This window comes from Manis pentadactyla, chromosome 5 (genome assembly GCF_030020395.1).
Source record: "Manis pentadactyla isolate mManPen7 chromosome 5, mManPen7.hap1, whole genome shotgun sequence".
NCBI lineage: Eukaryota > Metazoa > Chordata > Mammalia > Pholidota > Manidae > Manis > Manis pentadactyla.
The window spans coordinates 175,274,123-175,292,509 of record NC_080023.1 but is presented as its reverse complement, the minus strand read 5'-3'; the positions used below and the strand labels follow the sequence as shown (position 1 = coordinate 175,292,509).

Here is an 18,387-nt window from a genome sequence, read left to right as displayed (position 1 = left end):
AGAAGCCGAAGTCTGGACGAGGACACGAGGGGTGAGGTGGCGGACGAAGGGAGGGTGCAGCGGCCCAGAAGGTTCCCTGCGGGCGGACACTCGGCCCTCCGAGGTAGCGGACGCCGGGTCAGGAGGCTGCTCCTTGGTCCCGCCCCCTGCGTCGCCCGACGGCCGGCTAGGCCATGTCCAGAGGTCCGGTCCCGGGCCTCCGAAAGCCCGCCCCGCGGAGCCTCAGCTGCCTCTCGGACCTGGAGAGCCGGGCGACCCCAGAGCCGCGGCTCTGCAGACCCCCCGGGAGCTCGGGCCATGCACCGCCGCCACCGCCGGCGCCCGCAGGCTGCGACCCCCGCCTGCGGCCCATCATCCTGCGGCGGGCTCGCTCGCTGCCCAGCTCGCCCGAGCGCCGCCAGAAGGCCACAGGCGGGCCAGGAGCTGCGTGCCGGCCGGGGTGCAGCCGGCAGCTCCGCGTGCGCTTCGCCGACGCGCTGGGTCTGGAGCTGACGCAGGTCAAGGTGTTCAACGCGGGCGACGACCCGTCGGTGCCGCTGCACGTGCTGTCGCGGCTCGCCATCAACTCGGACCTGTGCTGCAGCAGCCAGGACCTGGAGTTCACCCTGCAGTGCCTGGTGCCCGACTTCCTGCCGCCCATCGAGGCAGCCGACTTCAGCGAGCGCCTGGGGCAGCAGCTGGTGTGCCTGGAGCGCGTCACCTGCTCGGACCTGGGCATCAGCGGTACAGTGCGCGTGCGCAATGTGGCCTTCGAGAAGCAGGTCGCGGTGCGCTACACCTTCTCCAACTGGCGTAGTGCACACGACGCGGTGGCGAGGTGGTGCGGGTCGGCGGGAGCCGATGGCACAGAGGACGTTTTTGCTTTTGGCTTCCCGGTGCCACCCTTCCTGTTGACGCTGGGCTCCCGCGTGCACTTCGCGCTGCGCTACAGCGTGGCCGGATCCGAGTACTGGGACAACAACCGCGGCCAAGATTACAGCCTCACGTGTCGCAGCCACGCGCTGCACATGCCCCGTGGGGAGTGCGAGGAGAGCTGGATCCACTTCATCTGAGCCGCGCAGGGCAGGGCACCTGGCATCTCCGCACTTCAGACCCACCTGCAGTCATTTCCCAGCTGAGCTCTCACATCGAAGTGGCGGCTTTTCTTCACACCCGACTCCCAAACCTCAGTCATCTGACTTCACTTCCCAGTGGTAGTGGCCGTTCTGTCATCTACTTGAAATGTCTGTGTAAATGGTCTATTAATAGTAGCCTCGGGTGGCCAGAATGCCAAGGTGTGTGATGTGCTGGAGAGAGTGCCTGGTGGGTAGATGCATGGGATAGCTGGCCCCTCTGGAGAGGGCCCAGGCAGGGCCTTTTGGGAAAGGCCTGCATCCTCCTGCTAAGAAGGCCATGGCTTTTGCATGTGTCCTGATTGGGTCTGTGTTTTGCCAATGGGTTTCAGCCCGGGCAAGTTTGCTATGGATTCAATGTGATCAAAGAAATTGACAGCAAAACGTTCTTTGGGGTGAAAGGGTCTATTACCTGGCTTGTTCTCCTGGCAGTAGGTCGCACTAGTGTCTCTGCCTCCACCCAGAGCACTGGGCTGAGCTCTCTATATAGCACAATAATAGCTTATTGCCTGAAGGTGTGGAAGTGGTAACCTAGTAACAGACCAGTTACATCATCAGGTGATTTAAGTTCAGTGAGGATCCTGGCCATAGGAACCCCAGCTTCCCCACACTCCACCCCTCCAGGATTGTTGCCTTACAGTATACATGCTTTCAGTCTTCTGCAAAGGTCCCTGTGCAAGAAAGCTGGAGCACTGTAACCATATTCCACAATAGCAACAGAGGATAACAACAACTTAGAGATAATAAAAATTAAGATACAGCAAGATTTTGATACAGGTAACAAAAATTATAGTAATCCTCAAGCCAGAGGAAGTTCTCAATCCTCAAAAGACTTTAGGGGTGATAAGACACATGTTTTAATGCCACCAACATAGGCAAATCTTGTCCATCAGGTAGGATGCATGCAAGAGAGTGCTCCTGTGATAGGACTGTAGCGGGAAGGGGGTCCCTTCCAGGTCTAGTATACCATGCTTTTACTCCTTTCCCCATGGGGGTTACTGAAGGGTCTATATATAGTACTACTGGAGGTGCATGCACTGGCCATAATAAAACAAAACTCCCTGGTAAGATGCTCCTACCTTCTGGCTGTTCAGGATATACTACTGTGACCTTTGGCAGCCACTCTGCAGTTATTCCAGCAATACACAGGAGGCCAGCTTCCAGGCCTTGTCCCCAAGGTGCCAGGAGAGCCAGCCATTGTTGGTTCATGTGTCGAAAGGTCCAAGGCCACGTCCACCCAATGGAGTCTCCGGAGTTCAGTGTGGTTGGTGCTGGCAGCAAGATGTTATTCTGGTGGCTGAACCTCGGCTTCAGTGATTCTTCCTTGGTTTGTACCTGCAGTTGTATATATAGTTGTAACAGTGCCATCTGGGTATTCACATCTCTTGAATTGGGCAGTATGTAGTTCTCTTTGGCCATTACTAAGCTCTATGATTTTGTTGCCATTTCATTGTACTCTGACAATTGTACCATCTGGGAAGATGCTTTCTTCATGGCCATCAGCAAATACGTTTTTGATAGTTTGGTTAGAAAATGTGATTTATTTTCTTCCATCTGAGAAATGTTTTTCTATTAGTCTGCTTGAGAAACGTAAGACGTCTAGTCCTTCTGGGTAAGTCGTGCAAGTGACCCAGGCAGGTGCACAGTAGTAGATCACTCTCTCATCTGCAGGACCTGCTTCACGCCACCATTGAAGAAACTGACGGTGATGGTCTTCCCATCTGCACTCACTTCTTTTTGAGTTCCACTTGGAAACAATACAAGACGGCATCCATTCTTTAAAAACCTTTTCTATCTTTCCGTCAGGATGATTGATTTCTCCCTGAATTCCTTCTTTTTCCTCTTTCTCATGGTCCTCTTTATATTCAGGATCTGTGAAGTCTGCTGGTTCAGAAGGTTCCCCGGGTGAGGCAGTTTGTCCTTTACCTGAATTGCCTAAAACACAAGGAGGCACAGACTTGGAACTTCTAGATGGATTGCCTTCTGTTGGCAAATAATTTTTCTTGTATTTTTCTACCTGGGTTCCTGGAGAAATTTGACTCCTTTGAAAGCGAACTGAAGAGCTCATGGACCCATCATTTTTCACAGTGGCTGCACACTGACCCCACTTGGCACTGCTCTCAGTAGCCTCCGCTTTCTTCCAGGCATCTAGTCAGAATCTTTCCATCACTTTTATTTCTTCCCGCAGGTCTGTGATCTCTTTGACCAACATTTCTATCAGGCTTCTAAGATGGCCATGTGTGCTTGACCATTTTGCTTCCTTTCTTTTCAGATATTCCTATAAGTCTGCTATCTGTTGTTTCAAAACCTGTTTTTTTCCCATTTTTATCTGGAAAAGTTCTTGCAACTGTAGTATATTTTTCAAAAACTCTGCACTCCTTTTGTAGCTTCCTCCTTTCCTACTTTTTAAACTCTTCTATTTGAGCCAATTCTTTTGCTTCCGGTTGTTCAAGGTCTGCAATTTCTTTCCTGAGCTTTTCCAAGGCCTTTTCCCATTCAAAATTAAGTTTAGCTAAAGATGTATTATCAGCCTTAAGTGTTTCTATTTCTGTTTCCAATTCGATAACTCTCTCTCTCAAAGCTGGAGCTCTAGTGCTGTCACCTGGGAGTGTGTGTGGCCCAGACACGAGTCAGCAGCTTCTCCTGTTCTTCCACGAGTCTTTGTAGTTGCTCTAACTGTTGCCTCTTCAGCTGTTCCTGTTCCTTCTGCTGTACTTCTTTGAGCAGTTCTTCTGCTCCTCTGGCCCACCGGTTACTGCTCCGCCGCCGGGGCCTCCCAGCCTACTCCCACTGGCACTCGCGTTCTCGTGCCGCCTCCCGCATCAATGCCATTTCCTTCTTCAGAGAATCCACAGAAGTTTGCAGCTCACGTTCTTGTGCCACCATTTCTTGGGTCTCCTCTGTAGACCTTTTTAATACTGTGAGAAGGAGCCAACCCACAGTCCCCGCTGCCTCACGGGCACTCTGTTTCTCAAAAGACCTACTTATTATACCAAGGGCCACCCCTACAGCCTCAGGTGTCACCTCCCCTTGCCTCCAGTCCTGGGGTGGGGCCCAGTCCTCTAGGAGGCAAGCCACCTCAGACCACATACCCATTGGGGGATGATCCACTGTCTCCCCATTCACAGGGGCAGCCCGCTGGAGCATCCCTCCCATAAGGGCAGCCTGTCTTTTTCCTTAGTCAACAATGAACCCTCCCGACTTTCGCCAATTGTCTTGCCAATGGGTTTCAGTCCCAGGCAAGTTTGCTATGGATTCAATATGACCAAAGAAATTGACAGCAAAACTTTTGGGGTGAAAGGTTTTATTACCCGGCTTGTTCTCCTGGCAGTAGATCGAGCACTAGCATCTCTGCCTCCACCCAGAGCACTGGACCGAGATCTCCTTACAGTGCCTAAAGGTGTGGAAGTGGTAGCCTAGCAACAGGCCAGATACATCATCAGGTGGTTTAAGTTCAGTGAGGATCCTGGCCATAGGAACCCCAACTTCCCCACAGTCTGTAAACACAGCTGTTATTTATTGTCATTATGATATTGGGACCCTTCACCCTTAGTGGGTGCCTTCTCAGGAACAAACTGGATTTGATAAGCTAAGAAAAATATAGTCTTGTGTGTTTGTGCCCATTGTAAGCAGAATGTATGGTGTGACCCCATCATGGTCCCTAGAGGCATTCCTCTCCTGGGACAAGGAAAACCTGAGACCACGTTTGCTTGCCAGTATCTGTAGACTTCTAAGGGTGGGGAACTATTAATAGGCAAGAAATTTATGCCTCATCAGTCATCACCCAACCATCCCTGGAGTTCAGGCTACCCTGGCTACACTGTGTCTCCTACATCAACGGCAGAGAAAGGGGGAGAAAACATGAAACTTTTAAACTATCAGAACAGCCCCTTCTCTGCAGTCTGTCGTCTCACTTCCTGTATTTTTCATGTACATGTGTGATAATTATGTATCTGCATGTTATCAGGCCATTCTGTTTAGGTTTGAAACTTCCTAAACATTTTAATAAATTCTGCCTTATGTTACTGTAGATTTCAGGCAACAATTCTCTTTGCAATTACCTTATGATTAAGGTGACTTTTGTCTTAAGCATCAGAAGATTCTAGCAGTCATCTTTCAGAAGTCAGATTTACCAGGTGGAACTAGGTGTTTTCAGCAATAGCCAGAGCCCTGGAAGAGAAATAATTCACAAATATTTATATCTTTTGTTTTAAATTGTATTTGTGTATGCCTGGTTTTTAATCAGCTACCTGCCAACTTTATTTTTTGTGCCTTCACATAGGATTTCTAACATTGTCTGGAGTCATTTCCCAGTTTAAAAGTATTAAATACTTTTCTTTCTTTTTAAAATCTCTAACTAAGAAGTCAAGCCTTTGTCCCCTGCAGAGCACTGCAATGACTTAAAACTCCTGCTAGGGGCTAACGATTTCTTTTGGTGCTGAGTGGTGGTCTCTTTGACAGCAGGTGCTAGCACTGAGGTGTGAAAAACCCAGCCAAGATGGACAAGGCCTCCAGCTTGTGAAGTGTGGTTATTATACAGTTGAAACCAGTGTGATCAATTTTGTGATAGCTGTCACCAATGAATTAACTTTAATTTTTTGTTACTGTTGACATTTGTGAAATCAATATGTAAAGGATGAGTTTTGCCTTTTAGACCAGTTTGTTTTTTTATAATTGCAACTTCTGCGTTTTGTAAATTACAAGAAGAGGCATGGTTTTTTTTTGATGTAAGAACACTGAATTTTTATTTAAAGTATGATGGTTAAGTTGAATGACCTTTGGCTGTTAGCACTGTGCACTACATTGACATGCAAGAGAGAGAGAAGCCTGGTTCCATTTCCTGCTGTTTAACAAACTGTCCAATTAAGTCAGCAAGCCTGTGAGAGCCTTGGCTACTGTGGCCTTGGCCCAGCCCAGAGTGCAAGACAGTTGTCCAGAATATTCATATGTAACAGAGCTGCCGTATGTACTGTTTATAAAGGCATGTAGAGAATCTTAAAATCCATGTGAAAGTCACTTGCCAAAAAGGTCTGGTCATGGAATTTAAAGTAAATTTATGTCTCAATATTAAGAGAACCTCAATGTGCCTTTTAAAAAATACCAACATTTAAAATTTTTAAAGCTTAAATATACCTGCCTATTTGATAAAGAGATTGATAAAGGAGAACTTTTGGGCCCTAAAAGCTGTATTGCTTAGATGCTAAAAATTTTTTAGCTGATTGTGCAATTGTTGGGTTGTATCCCCAAATATATTTTAATGTCATTTAAGATGATTACACTCAAGCCTAAATATTAAAATATATGTGCACAAATTGTCAGCACAAATTGGAGCGTGTTTTTCTGTGGTTTAATGATAGAAACAAGGCTTTAAAAACTCATTGTTTAAATCATTTCACACATGTCTTATCCTTCCTAAAACACTATCAAATTTAGTGCCTTGCCAAAGAAAAATGTATGCTTGTACTTCAGCTTCAGTAGCACAGTGGTGTATGTCTTTGAGGAAATGAAATACAGTCATTTATGCCATGTCAGTATAAACTATGAGGAAAGCTCTAGGAGAACATAGCAGATGGGATAGTTACTTTACGCTTCTTATAGTGCTTACTGAATCCTGTGTATGAATAATTAGTATGCCTCCCCTCAGTCTGTGACCCTCACGCCAGTACAAAGCCATGCACAAAGGGGAAGGAAGCGAACATTTATTGTGTCTTCCTTTGCTTGTCCAGAGTCTTAGGTGCCCTATATGATTTCATATAATTCTGAAAGTTACACCACCTGGTAGATAGCCTCATTTTCTTAGCTGAAAGAATGAAGCTCAGAGAGGTTTAAGTAATTTGCCTAAATTCCACAGCTGGTAACAACAAAGTCAGCATTCAAAACTATACTGAAGCCCATGTGCTTTTACATCCACGTGGTACAATGGTACCAATAATTGCTTGTTAAATTTAAATGAGAGCCCAATTTTGATGATCGATAAGGTCTTCCATGTACCACCATACTCTGAAAACCTATTTAAACAGTGCAAATGAGGTTAAAGTGAGTGATGTGCTTTTTACCTCCATGTGGAGGTTTACTGATGTTTACTGAACAATCCCTATGCTGTCCGAACACATGAAACAATAAGGAATCTAACATTTTTCTTCTCTCTCCTGAAATGTGATAAGGTGAGAAATCGCTTGAAGTGTTTGCTGTATCCCATTTGAGTTGCTTGTATATTTTACACAAGCATCCATTGCTGTTATTTAAATTCATACTTTAAGTGGAAACGCTCTCCAGGCCTGGGGACATGTTCTTGATGATTCTGCCTAGTACTATGCCTAGATGCGTCAGCCCAAGGTCCCCAGTTGGGGGTTCTGGCTAATGAGGGCAGGGGCCTCTCACAGCACCTGCTACTGGGAAGCCGGGCGCGGGGCGGGGCCGGCGGGGAGGGGCGTGACCAGGGCCTCCGGGGGCGGGGCCAAGGGCGGTCATTCCGCTCGGGCGAGGCCAGTGGGGCAGCCCGGCGTGGCTCTGCTGCCCTCTGCCGGTCCGCAGCGTCGCCTCTCAGAACACCGGGTCCGCGTCCTGGCAGGTCGGGCTGGCGGCCCGTATCTCTCGGCCGTGTCCAGCCCTCCCGGTGGTTGTGGGGAGGCCGGCGATCTTCTTGGGCCCTGCCGCGCCCTCCATCCCTTACGACTGGCGTCCTGCGAGCAGGCAGCCGGGCGCTCGGGTACGTCCGCGCCTCGGGAGAGCAGCGGAGGGCCGTCGGTGCCCCCCTCGGGGCGGCCATGGCTGCGGGGCCGCAGTCCGGGACGGGGTCGGGGGAGAGGCCGGCAGCCCACTTACCTGCGAACCGGCCCAGAGCCGCGCGTTCCGCGGCGCCCCTGGCTCCTGCCTCGGGCTACCCCGTCGCCGGCCACGGATACAAGGGGCGGGGCCTGGCCTGGCAGCGGCCCTGATTGGACCCGGCGCCCACCGCACGCGGCGCCTATTGGCTGGGGCCTCCTGCTGTCCGCCGGCCGCTTGAGGCGCCGCGGCGGTCGCTGAGGCGAAGAGATTCGACGCCCGGCGGTGCCAGCGGATGTGCTCCTGGTCTAGACGCGGAGGCTTCCTTCAGGGGCAGGTCGAGCTGGGAGCTGGGGCGGACTTCCCCGACGGCAGGGCTGCGGCGTCGGGCCGGGCCTCTGAGGGGCGAGGGGCGGAGGGCGGGCGCCTGGACCAGGGTCACGACGGTTGAGGTGGAGCCGTTGTGTTAACAGCCGGGCGGCGCGGCTTCGGGGCTGAGGGGTCGGCCCGGCAGGGCTCCGGTAGCTGGGCCTGTGGCTGTGGGGCGCGGCGGGACGTCCGCGTCGCTCGGGCGCCCAGTGACCGAGGCCCGGCCCCTGGCTGGGCGCCCGCCGGGGGACACCGGGCTAGGGGCGGGCTGCGGGCACCCAGGTCGCGAGCCGGTCGGTGCGGGACCGCCCTGAAGCCCGGGCTCTGGGAGCGGCGCGGTGCCAAGGCCCGGGCAGTTGCCTCGGCCCCGCCCCCAGCTCGCCGCCGGCTGGGTTTGCGGACGGTGTCCCTGGGCCCGCGGTGCGGGCGGCGGCTGGCCGCGTGTGCCCCCTGCTGCAGGCGCCCCTGCAGCTTTAGGGGAAGTGGGGCGCGCACCTGCTTCCTGTTCCCCGCAGGCTTTCATTGCCTGCTTGGGAGTCCTTTTGGGTCCCCCTTTTCGGCTCTGCTCCTCTCCGTTATTCCAGACTAAAAGTAAGAACAGAACGGGTCTGTGGGCTGAATTTAGAGGGCGATGCCGTTACAAGAGCCTGAACACGTCAGGAGAAGGTGGTGTGGGCCGCGCCTTGGTTAGCCTCTCGTTGGCATGGTGGTGGAGAGGGCGACTTTGTGTTGATCAGTTACTGCTCGTATTCATTCCATTTTGGGGAGAAAAAAAATAGGTGCCTCCCCCTGTCGCCCAAGTTATTGGGTAGTTTTTGAAACTTTAATCCTTTTTTCTGCCTGTACATGCACATTAATCTCGCCGGTTCTCTCTTTTGCCCGCAGGTAGACTAGAGCCCAAAGCTTGCTTAGTTGGCACACAACCCCAGGTTTCTTGAAAAACTGTTTTTCTCTGCTGGGTTTCCTAGGTTGTCCTGTGGTTCCTTATCCTGTTACTTAGTACTTTGTAAAGGTATTTTAAGTTGTTTAAGTGGTGGAAAGAAAACATTTTTGCTTCCTTCTGAAGTTAGCCTTACCTTTCAGGTGCAAATGTCTGACTTGATGGCTAATGCTGTATTTTTGGCTCCATTGAAGCCAGTATGCATGCAGCCTTGAGATGGAGGGAGAGCTATTGGAGTCATTGGTTTGTTTAATGTTCTCACTTTAAAAATTCTGCCTTTTTAGGTACTAGTTAATTTTCCTTTTCCTTGGGACTTCTTGAACAAAAATAGACTAGGAACTAAACCATGTGTTAGCTTCTTGTGCCTGTTGACTGTAAGTATTCTTCTGTACCATATTTCATGTCTTAGAGTGCTTTGTAAATTGCATTTTAAATTTAAATTGTTTTAGTTAGGAAAGCATAATGTAATAGGCACCTGCCCCAACTGGTGGTGGCCCTAGAGAGAGTACAAACAGAGGTCCCTACAATATATTTTAGGTATTTAAACTTTTTAATTTTAAGCTTTTGAAATGTGAAATAATATGTTCTAGTCTTAAAATTCATAAATGTATCTTCATTGCTACAATAAAAATATGTGTTAAGCTATCATTTTTATGACTTGGCAAAATTTCAGAGATAACTGAATGCTTTTATTATGGATATTTGATGGTGGACTGGTGAAATTTGGATGATAAAATGACCTATATAATTCATAAATTTTTTTTTTTGCTTGCTCAGTCTGTTACTTTTGTGTGTGTGTGTGTGTATGTGTGATTTGCAAACAGCCATTTATCCAAGAAAGGAGCAAGAGTGTGTACATGTGCACACACACACACAATTTTTTTTCACCCCCTTGCCTCTTTTTTTAATTAAGGTATCATTGATATATAATCTTATGAAGGTTTCACATGAGCAACATTGTGGTTACTCCATTCCCCCCTGTTATCAAGTCCCCACCATATGCCCCATCACAGTCACTGTCCATCAGCACAGCAAGATGCTATAGAGTCACTACTTGTCTTCTCTGTGTTATACTGCCTTCCCTGTGTGCCCCCCCATATTATGTGTGCTAATCATAATATCCCTTAATCCCCTTCTCCTTCCTTTCCCACCCACCCTCCCCAACCCCTTTATCTTTAATAACCACTAGTCCATTCTTGGGTTCTGTGAGTCTGCTGCTGTTTTGTAACTTCAATTTTTGCTTTGTTGTTATACTGCACAGATGAGTGAAATCATTTGGTAATTGTCTTTCTCCTCCTGGCTTATTTCACAGAGCATAATACCCTCTAACTCCATCCATGTTGTTGCAAGTGGTAGGATTTGTTTTCTTCTTATAGCTGAATAATATTGTGTATTTATACCACACTTCTTTATCCATTCATCTACTGACAGACACATAGGTTGCTTCCATGTCTTGGCTATTGTAAATAGTGCTGCGATAAAAATGGGGGTGCATATGTCTTTTTGAATCTGTGATCTTGTTTTCTTCAGGTAAATTCCCACAAGTGGAATTTCTGGGTCAAATGGTATTTCTATCTTTAGGTTTTTGAGGAACCTCTATATTGCTTTCCACAATGGTTGAACTAATTTACATTCCTACCAACAGTGTAGGAGGGTTCCCCATTCTCCGCATCCTCTCCAGCATTTGTTGTTCCTTGTCTTTTGGATGTTGGCCATTCTAACTGGTGTGAGGTGATATCTCATTGTGGTTTTAATTTGCATTTCCCTGTTGATTAGCGATGTGGAGCATCTTTTCATGTGCCTGTTGGCCATCTGAATTTCTTCTTTGGAGAATTGTCTGTTCAGATCCTCTACCTGTTTTATAATTGGGTTATTTGCTTTTTGGGTGTTGAGGCACATGAGTTCTTTATATATTTTGGATGTTAATCCTTTGTTAGATATGTCATCTACAAATATATTCTCCCACTCTGTAGGATACTTTTTTGTTCTATGTACTGATGGTGCCCTTTGCTGTACAGCAGCTTTTTAGATTGTTGTAGTCCCATGTGTTCATTTTTGCTTTTGTTTCCCTTGCCTAAAGAGATGTGTTCATGAAAAAGTTGCTCATGTTTATATTCAAGACAATTTTGCCTATGTTTTCTTCTAAGAGTTTTATGGTTTTATGACTTATATTCAGGTCTTTAATCCATTTCAAGTTTACTTTTGTGTATGGAGTTAGACAGCAATCCGGTTTCATTCTCTTACATATAGCTATCCAGTTTTTCCAACCCCAGTTTTTGAAGAGGCTGTCATTTCTCTGTTGTATATCCATGGCTCCTTTATCATATATTAATTGGCCGTATATGTGTGGGTTTATATTTGGACTCTGTATTCTGTTCCATTGATCTATGGCTCTTTTCTTATGCCAGTACCAAATTGTCTTGATTACTGTGGCTTTGTAGTAGAGCTTGAAGTCGGGAAGTGTAATTTTTCATAGTATTCTATAATAATTCTTTGTATTTTAGTGGTGTTTGTAGTGATTATTACTTTCTCATCTCTGATTCTGTCTATGTGTGTAGACTCTCTTTTTTTTCTTGATAAGTCTGGCTAGGGGGTTATCTATTTTGTTTATTTTCTCAAAGAACCAGCTCTTGGTTTCATTAATTCTTTCTATTGTTTTATTCTTCTCAATTTTAGTTATTTCTCCTCTGATCTTTATTATGACCCCCTTCTACTGACTTTGGGCCTCACTTGTTCTTCTTTTTCCAGTTTCATTAATTGTGAATTTAGACTGCTCATTTGGGATTGTTCTTCCTTCTTTAGATAGGCCTGAATTCTATATACTTCCCTCTTAGAACTGTCTTCGTTGCGCCCCACATAAGTTGGGGCATTGAGCTGCTGTTTTCATTTTTCTCTCTATATTGCTTGGTCTCTGTTTTAATTCGGTCATTGATCCATTGATTATTTAGGAGCATGTTGTTAAGCCTCCATGTGTTTGTGGGCCTTTTTGTTTTCTTTGCACAATTTATTTCTAGTTTCATACCTTTGTGATCTGAGAAGCTGGTTGGTACAATTTCAATCGTTTTGAATTTACTGAGGCTCTTCTTGTGGCCGAGTATGTGATCTATTCTTGAAAATGTCCCATGTGCACTTGAGAAGAATGTATATCCTGTTGCTTTTGGGTGGAGTGTTCTATAGATGTCTGCTAGGCACATCTGTTCTAATGTGTTGTTCAGTGCCTCTGTCTCCTTACTTATTTTCTCTCTGTTTGATCTGTCTTTTGGAGTGAGTGATGTGTTGAAGTCTCCTAAAATGAATGCATTGCACTCTTTTTCCCCTTTAATTCTCTTAGTATTTGTTTCACATATTTAGGTGCTCTTATATTGGGTCCATATTTATAATGGTTCTATCCTCTTATTGGACTGACCCCTTTATCATTATGTAATGTCCTTCTTTGTCTCTTATTACTTTCTGTTTTGGAATCTATTTTGTCTGATATAAGTACAGCTACTCCTGCTTTTTTCTCCCTATTGTTTTCATGAAATATATTTTTCTATCCCTTCAGTTTTAGTCTGTGTATGTCTTTGGGTTTGAAGTGATTCTCTTGTAGGCAGCATATAGATGGCTCTTGCTTTTTTATTCATTCTATAACTCTATGTCCTTTGATTGTTGCATTTAGCCCATTTACATTTAGGTTGATTATCGATAGATATGTACTTACTGCCATTGCAGGCTTTGGATCTATGGTTACCAAAGGTTCAAGTGCAGCTTGTTTACTGTCTAACAGTCTAACTTAACTCGCTTATTACACTATTATAAACACAATCTGAAGATTCTTTTTTTTTCCTCCCTTCTTTTTCTTCCTCCTCCACTCTTTATATGTTAGGTGTCACATTCTGTACTCTTTGTGTATCCCGTGACTGACTTTGTGGGTAGCTGATTTAATTTTGCATTTGGTTAGTAATTAATTGGTCTACTTCCTTCACTGTGGTTTTATTTTCTCTGGTGACAGCTTTTTAGCCTCACGAGCAATTCCATCTAGAGCAGTCCCTTTAACATATACAGTGGAGATGGTTTGTGGGAGGTAAATTCCCTCAACTTTTGCTTATCTGGAAATTGTTTAATCCCTGCTTCAAATTTAAGTGATAATCTTACCAGGTAGAGTATTCTTGGTTCGAGGCCCTCCTGTTTCATTGTATTGAATATATCATGCCACTCCCTTCTAGCCTGTAAGGTTTCTACTGAGAAGTCTGATTACAGCCTGATGGGTTTTCCTTTGAAGGTGATCTTTTTTCTCTCTCTGGCTGCCTTTAATACTCTGTCCTTGCCCTTGATCTTTGTCATTTTAGTTATTATATGTCTTGGTATTATCTTCCTTGGGTCCTTGTGTTGGGAGATCTGTGTACCTCCGTGGCCTGAGAGACTCTCCTTCCCCACGTTGGGGAAGTTTTCAGAAATTATGTCCTCAAAGACACTCTTTGTCCCTTTTTCTCTCTCTTCTTCTTTTGGTACCCGTATGATGCAAACATTGTTCCCTTTGGGTTGGTCACACAGTTCTCTTAATATTTTTTCATTCCTAGAGATCCTTTTTTCTCTCTGTGCCTCAGCTTCTTTGTATTGCTAGTCTCTAATTTCTATTCCATTTACCCTCACCTCTACCTTATGTAATCTGCTTTTAAATCCTTCCACTGTATATTTCATTGCAGATACTGTATTTTTCAAAGTGTCTATCTCTTGAATTCGTTCCTTAGATCTTGAATATTTTTCTTTAACTCCTTTAGCATGATTATGACTTTTATTTTGTATGTTTTTCAGGAAGATTGGTGTTTTCAGTTTCACTGAGTCCTCTTTCTGGTGTTTGAGGGATTTTGGGATTGAACAGGTTCTTCTGCCTTTTCATAATCCTGGAGCGATGGCAGGGGGTCACAGGCGAGTGGTGCCAGTGCCTACTGGAAGGAGAGAGCTCTTTACTACTTCTCAACCACAGTGCCTGCTTCCACTGTCAGGGCCAGTGAGCTGCATGCAGAGAGCAGCCTCTGCGTTAAACCCCTAAACAGCCATAGGTGGGGCTGCCCTCCTACTTGCCTGGAGTGGTGGCAGGGGTTGCAGGCAAGCGGTGCCAGTGCCTGCCAGGAGGGCAGAGCTCTTTCCTTCTTCCTGGCCACAGTGCCTGCCTCCGCTGTCAGGGCCAATTAGCCAGCCGCACAGGGAGCAGCCTCTGCATTAAGCCTGTGTAGTTGCTATAGGCGGGACTGCCCTCTGGCTGGCCTGGAACCATGGCGGGGGCAGCAGGTTTGCTAGCTGGTGCTGGTTGGAAGGAAGGAGTGGTAGGCTGCTTATCAAGGTGGGGTGTGTCAGGGCTGCGTTGCTGTCCCAGGGGATGGAGCGCGTGAAGTTCTTGAAAGTTCCTAAGCTGCTGGGCTGAGTGTGCCAGGACATTTTGTCCACCTGTTCCTTCTTCTGAGCATCAAACTCTGTGTAATCCTTGCCCCTTTAACAGCCCACTCACTGTTGGGAATCCTTTCAAAATTCCCACCTTTCTTTTGTCCCAGAGCAGCCAGTTGTGAGAACCTGTTGTCCACAAGCAGCTGGAATCTCAGTCTGTGACTTTGCTTTTCACCCCCTCTGGTCTCCAGAGCATCGTGCAATGTGGGTTTGTGCTCCTAGAGTAGATCTTCAGGGCTGGGTATTTAGCAGTCCTGGACTTCTGCTCCCTCCCTGCTCTGTTTCTCTTCTTCCCGCTGGTGAGCTGGGGTTGGGGAGTGCTCAGGTCCCGCCAGGTCATGCCTTTGTTACTTTACCCTTTTCTGTGAGATGTTCTCTTTTTCCAGATGTAGACTGACTGGTGCAATCTTATTTCTGGTCACACTGTTAGGATTAATTGTATTTGCTATATTTTCATATGTATGTAGTTTTGGGAGGAGGTTTCTGCCTCACTTCTCATGCTCCCATCATTTTTCCCCCTCAAGTCTGTTACTGTTTTTACCTGAAAAAACTTCCTAGAAAATTGTGACTTGGTTTATTAGCTCTCAGCAACCTGCTCCTGAGTTCTAACGAAGCTTGCCTTCTTCTGAGCTACTTGATCTCTTCTCTGGGCAAGAGACATTTTGAGGTGGTTCGACCTCTTCTTTTTAACTTGCTTTTTAGGCTTCTTCTCGTAGACTGATTCTCTCTTATAACAGTGTGAGCTTTCTGACACATCTCCTCCATATCTGGAGTTACGTTTTTCTTTATGTATTGAGAGACTTGTTTGTTGTAAGCATCTTTATCTTCCATTAGGTTATGAGTGTAATCAGCCATGTTCTGCCCCATGATGTGCTCCTGATGTCCTCTGCATTGGATTCCTTGTTTTCTGAAGCATAACCAGGGAATCTTTTGGTACTGTGAGGGATAGACAATCTTCCATTCACAGCTTCCTTAAGGGCCCCTAAAGCTTTTATTTCTGGTAGTAGTTATGGTCAGCCCTGCACACAAATAGCAGGTAAAGGCACCAGGTTGACCACCAATGCTTTCCACATTGTATTCATCCCAGGTCACTTCTACTTGGCCTTCATAAATTTTGTCCATGCCAAACCTATTAAGAAGCCTGCGGGCCAACAGCAGGCCAGTACAGTATGCTGCAGCATGATTTTTCAGGCCAACCTTCACACCATGCTTTGGGAGTTCATGAGCATGCATTACACAAATCATATCTCCTGTGCAGGCATAAACAATCTGACAAATGATATCTCTGTTGGTTATACAAACCATCATCCTGTATTTGGGTGTGTTGTACTTATTTTTATCATGAATCACCAAGTGTTTCTGAGCACAGTAGTCAGTTTTTTCCTCTCATTGTCTTCTAAGTTTTACTTGGTCTGCCTTAAAGTAGGCCTTATTCTTAACATGTTTAACAAACTCCATTCCGTGGAACAAACACCGGCATCTGTGGCTCACCATGGACCTGCAGGCCCAGCAGCACTCTGGAGTGGGGAGAAAAGCTTCTTGTAGTGTTCTTGTTGGCCTTTGTATCATGGTAATGCTGGCATGTAAAATGTGTTTGGAAGTCTTGCTTCATCTACTGTTTTTTTGGAAGAGTGAAAAGGATTTGTGTTCTTTTTTAAATGTTTAGTAGAATTCACTAGTGATCTACAATACTTACTTCTTACTCCCATATTTGAGGTCATACTTCTCCTATCTTTTTCTATCTATGAAACAAGCTTGTATATACATATATATATACATGTATATATATAAATCTTATAACAATGTGATATAACATTCTCATATAGGGCCAGGCTATCTTCTGTAATGGCTTGGGGAGAATGGAAAGAAAGAGTGAAGCTGGTTAGAAAATAGGCAAAACCCTTCTTGGGAATTGGGGAAGGAAAGAGTGGGTCCCTGCATTTCTAATATTTTCCAGGTCACATCTCTGAGTTGGACAAAATGAAAAAATGACTATCAACTGTTCAGCGATCCTGGAATCCTTGCCTGAGTCCTGGAATTCCCATCTAGCCACAGACCTAGAATCTCTCCTTTAATATTTAAGCCAGAACAGATAAAACACAACCAGGTAGGGCAAAACCACAGCTAGGCCCTGGATAGATCTGAATGGAGCAGGTGGACTGCCAGCTGCTTAACTGCAAAGGCTGGCCTTGGTCATTTCTTTTATCTCACAATACCCCAAAGTCATGTTTTACATTTTTGGACCCCACTTAACTGTAATTTTGCAAGAATTTACTGTACTTTTGAAAAGATAACCATAAGTATAAATTATAAATAAAAAGTTTCCCTTTGACAAATAGCCAATTAAATTCTGTCCAAGTCCATATTCTTCATCCCCAGTGAGCTGAAAAACAGTCCACCTGTCCTGAGTGGTGTAAGTAAACATCCCTTTCTCTATACACACAAGCACACACTCAACAGAAGCATATACCTCATACACCTATAAATACAACCATAAATAATACAAAGGTTTTTTTCCCTATATCAATGGCATTACACTGTATTATTTGGCAGCATGTTTTTAATTGCTTAAAATCATTTGACTGCAAATATCTAAAATTCTGTTAATTTGAACTGTTATGTTCACAAAATTGATTATACCACATTTTATGTTTTCATTCCTTGCTCTCCCATTCCCAACTCCCATCTAGGTATTTCTGAAGTTTTGCCACTTGAAATAGGGCTGCAAAAATATCTGTAGATTTGGCTCCTTATACACATGAAGCAAACTTTTCTTTGGGGATCAGATTTTTTTTTTTCCTAGAGTTAATCTTTGGAAATGCAAGAGATTTTTTTTACTCATCTCTTTTGTGTGCCTTATGTGTATGTTCTCATTGGGCACTTAGATTTCTCTGTTGGCAAGAAAATAGACTGACTAATGCTGTTGTTGTTTTACAGATACACAGTCATATTTCTCTTAGATTAATTAATTAATTGCTTCTGTGTTGGATTTCCTGGTGATTCTCTTAGAAAGTGCTTCATAGGACAGATTAATTTTAAATTGCTCTAGTCATGATGTTTAGAAAAGATGGCATTCTTTCTTTTCCCTCATAGATCTAACCTCCAAATTGTATTTAGAAATGTTAGATGCCTTTGTTCAGATGGTAGGTGATGCTTAATGTAAGCCTGTTGCTTCCCATTACTAGTCTCATTTGAAGGGAAAATGTGCTTAGGTTATCTTTTCTCACTCCTTTCATTGCATATTTGTATGTTCTCACATATCCTGTTGTTTGGTAATATACTTGCATATTCTTACCTTCTTAAATATTAAATTAATAGCCTGAATTTCTTTTAGACATTAATTCAAGATTATTTTTTCTTATTCCCAAAGATTATATATAGCTATAATCTCTGATGAGAGAAGTCCAGATTTGTATTCTTTCAGTTTTGTGACCTTTTGGCAGGACTTTTGACATTTATTTAAGTAATCTATGAAAACAGAATACTTGAATAAATGCTCTTCAGGCTTTCCTCCCAGAAACTTCTTTGGTCAGATTTAAATGAGTAATTTCATAAACAGTGGAACTTGCAGAAACATTATTTAATGTCTTTGGTATAAGCAGCAGTGCTTACTTATGTGTGTTAAGATCTTTAAACTATAAACATATAAAACATTGTAAGATTCAAAAAGTTTATGTTTTCTTTTAGGTGTTTGTTTTGTGCTGTTTTAAAATTAAATCAAAATGCCAATAAGACCATATGTCCAGGTATGTACCTAGATCAGAAGGAAGTATTTTA

General features: G+C 44.9%; 1 protein-coding gene and 1 pseudogene across 1 annotated transcript; one reads left to right on the top strand and one right to left on the bottom strand.

Annotated features, from left to right (window-relative positions):
* Positions 1 to 173: 173 nt before the first annotated feature.
* Positions 174 to 4,083, top strand: PPP1R3D (protein phosphatase 1 regulatory subunit 3D). The gene has a single exon (XM_036901861.2). It carries the CDS (start codon positions 174 to 176, stop codon positions 1,050 to 1,052), a length of 879 nt encoding a protein of 292 aa, XP_036757756.1. The 3' UTR covers positions 1,053 to 4,083.
* Positions 4,084 to 12,781: 8,698 nt separating this feature from the next.
* LOC130683915 (60S ribosomal protein L5-like) lies at positions 12,782 to 18,225 on the bottom strand (annotated as a pseudogene).
* Between the last annotated feature and the right edge of the window lie 162 nt (positions 18,226 to 18,387).

What these genes read in the sequence shown, in the direction of transcription:
- PPP1R3D (XM_036901861.2), top strand. Translation starts at nt 174, where the DNA reads ATGTCCAGAGGTCCGGTCCCGGGCCTCCGAAAGCCCGCCCCGCGGAGC.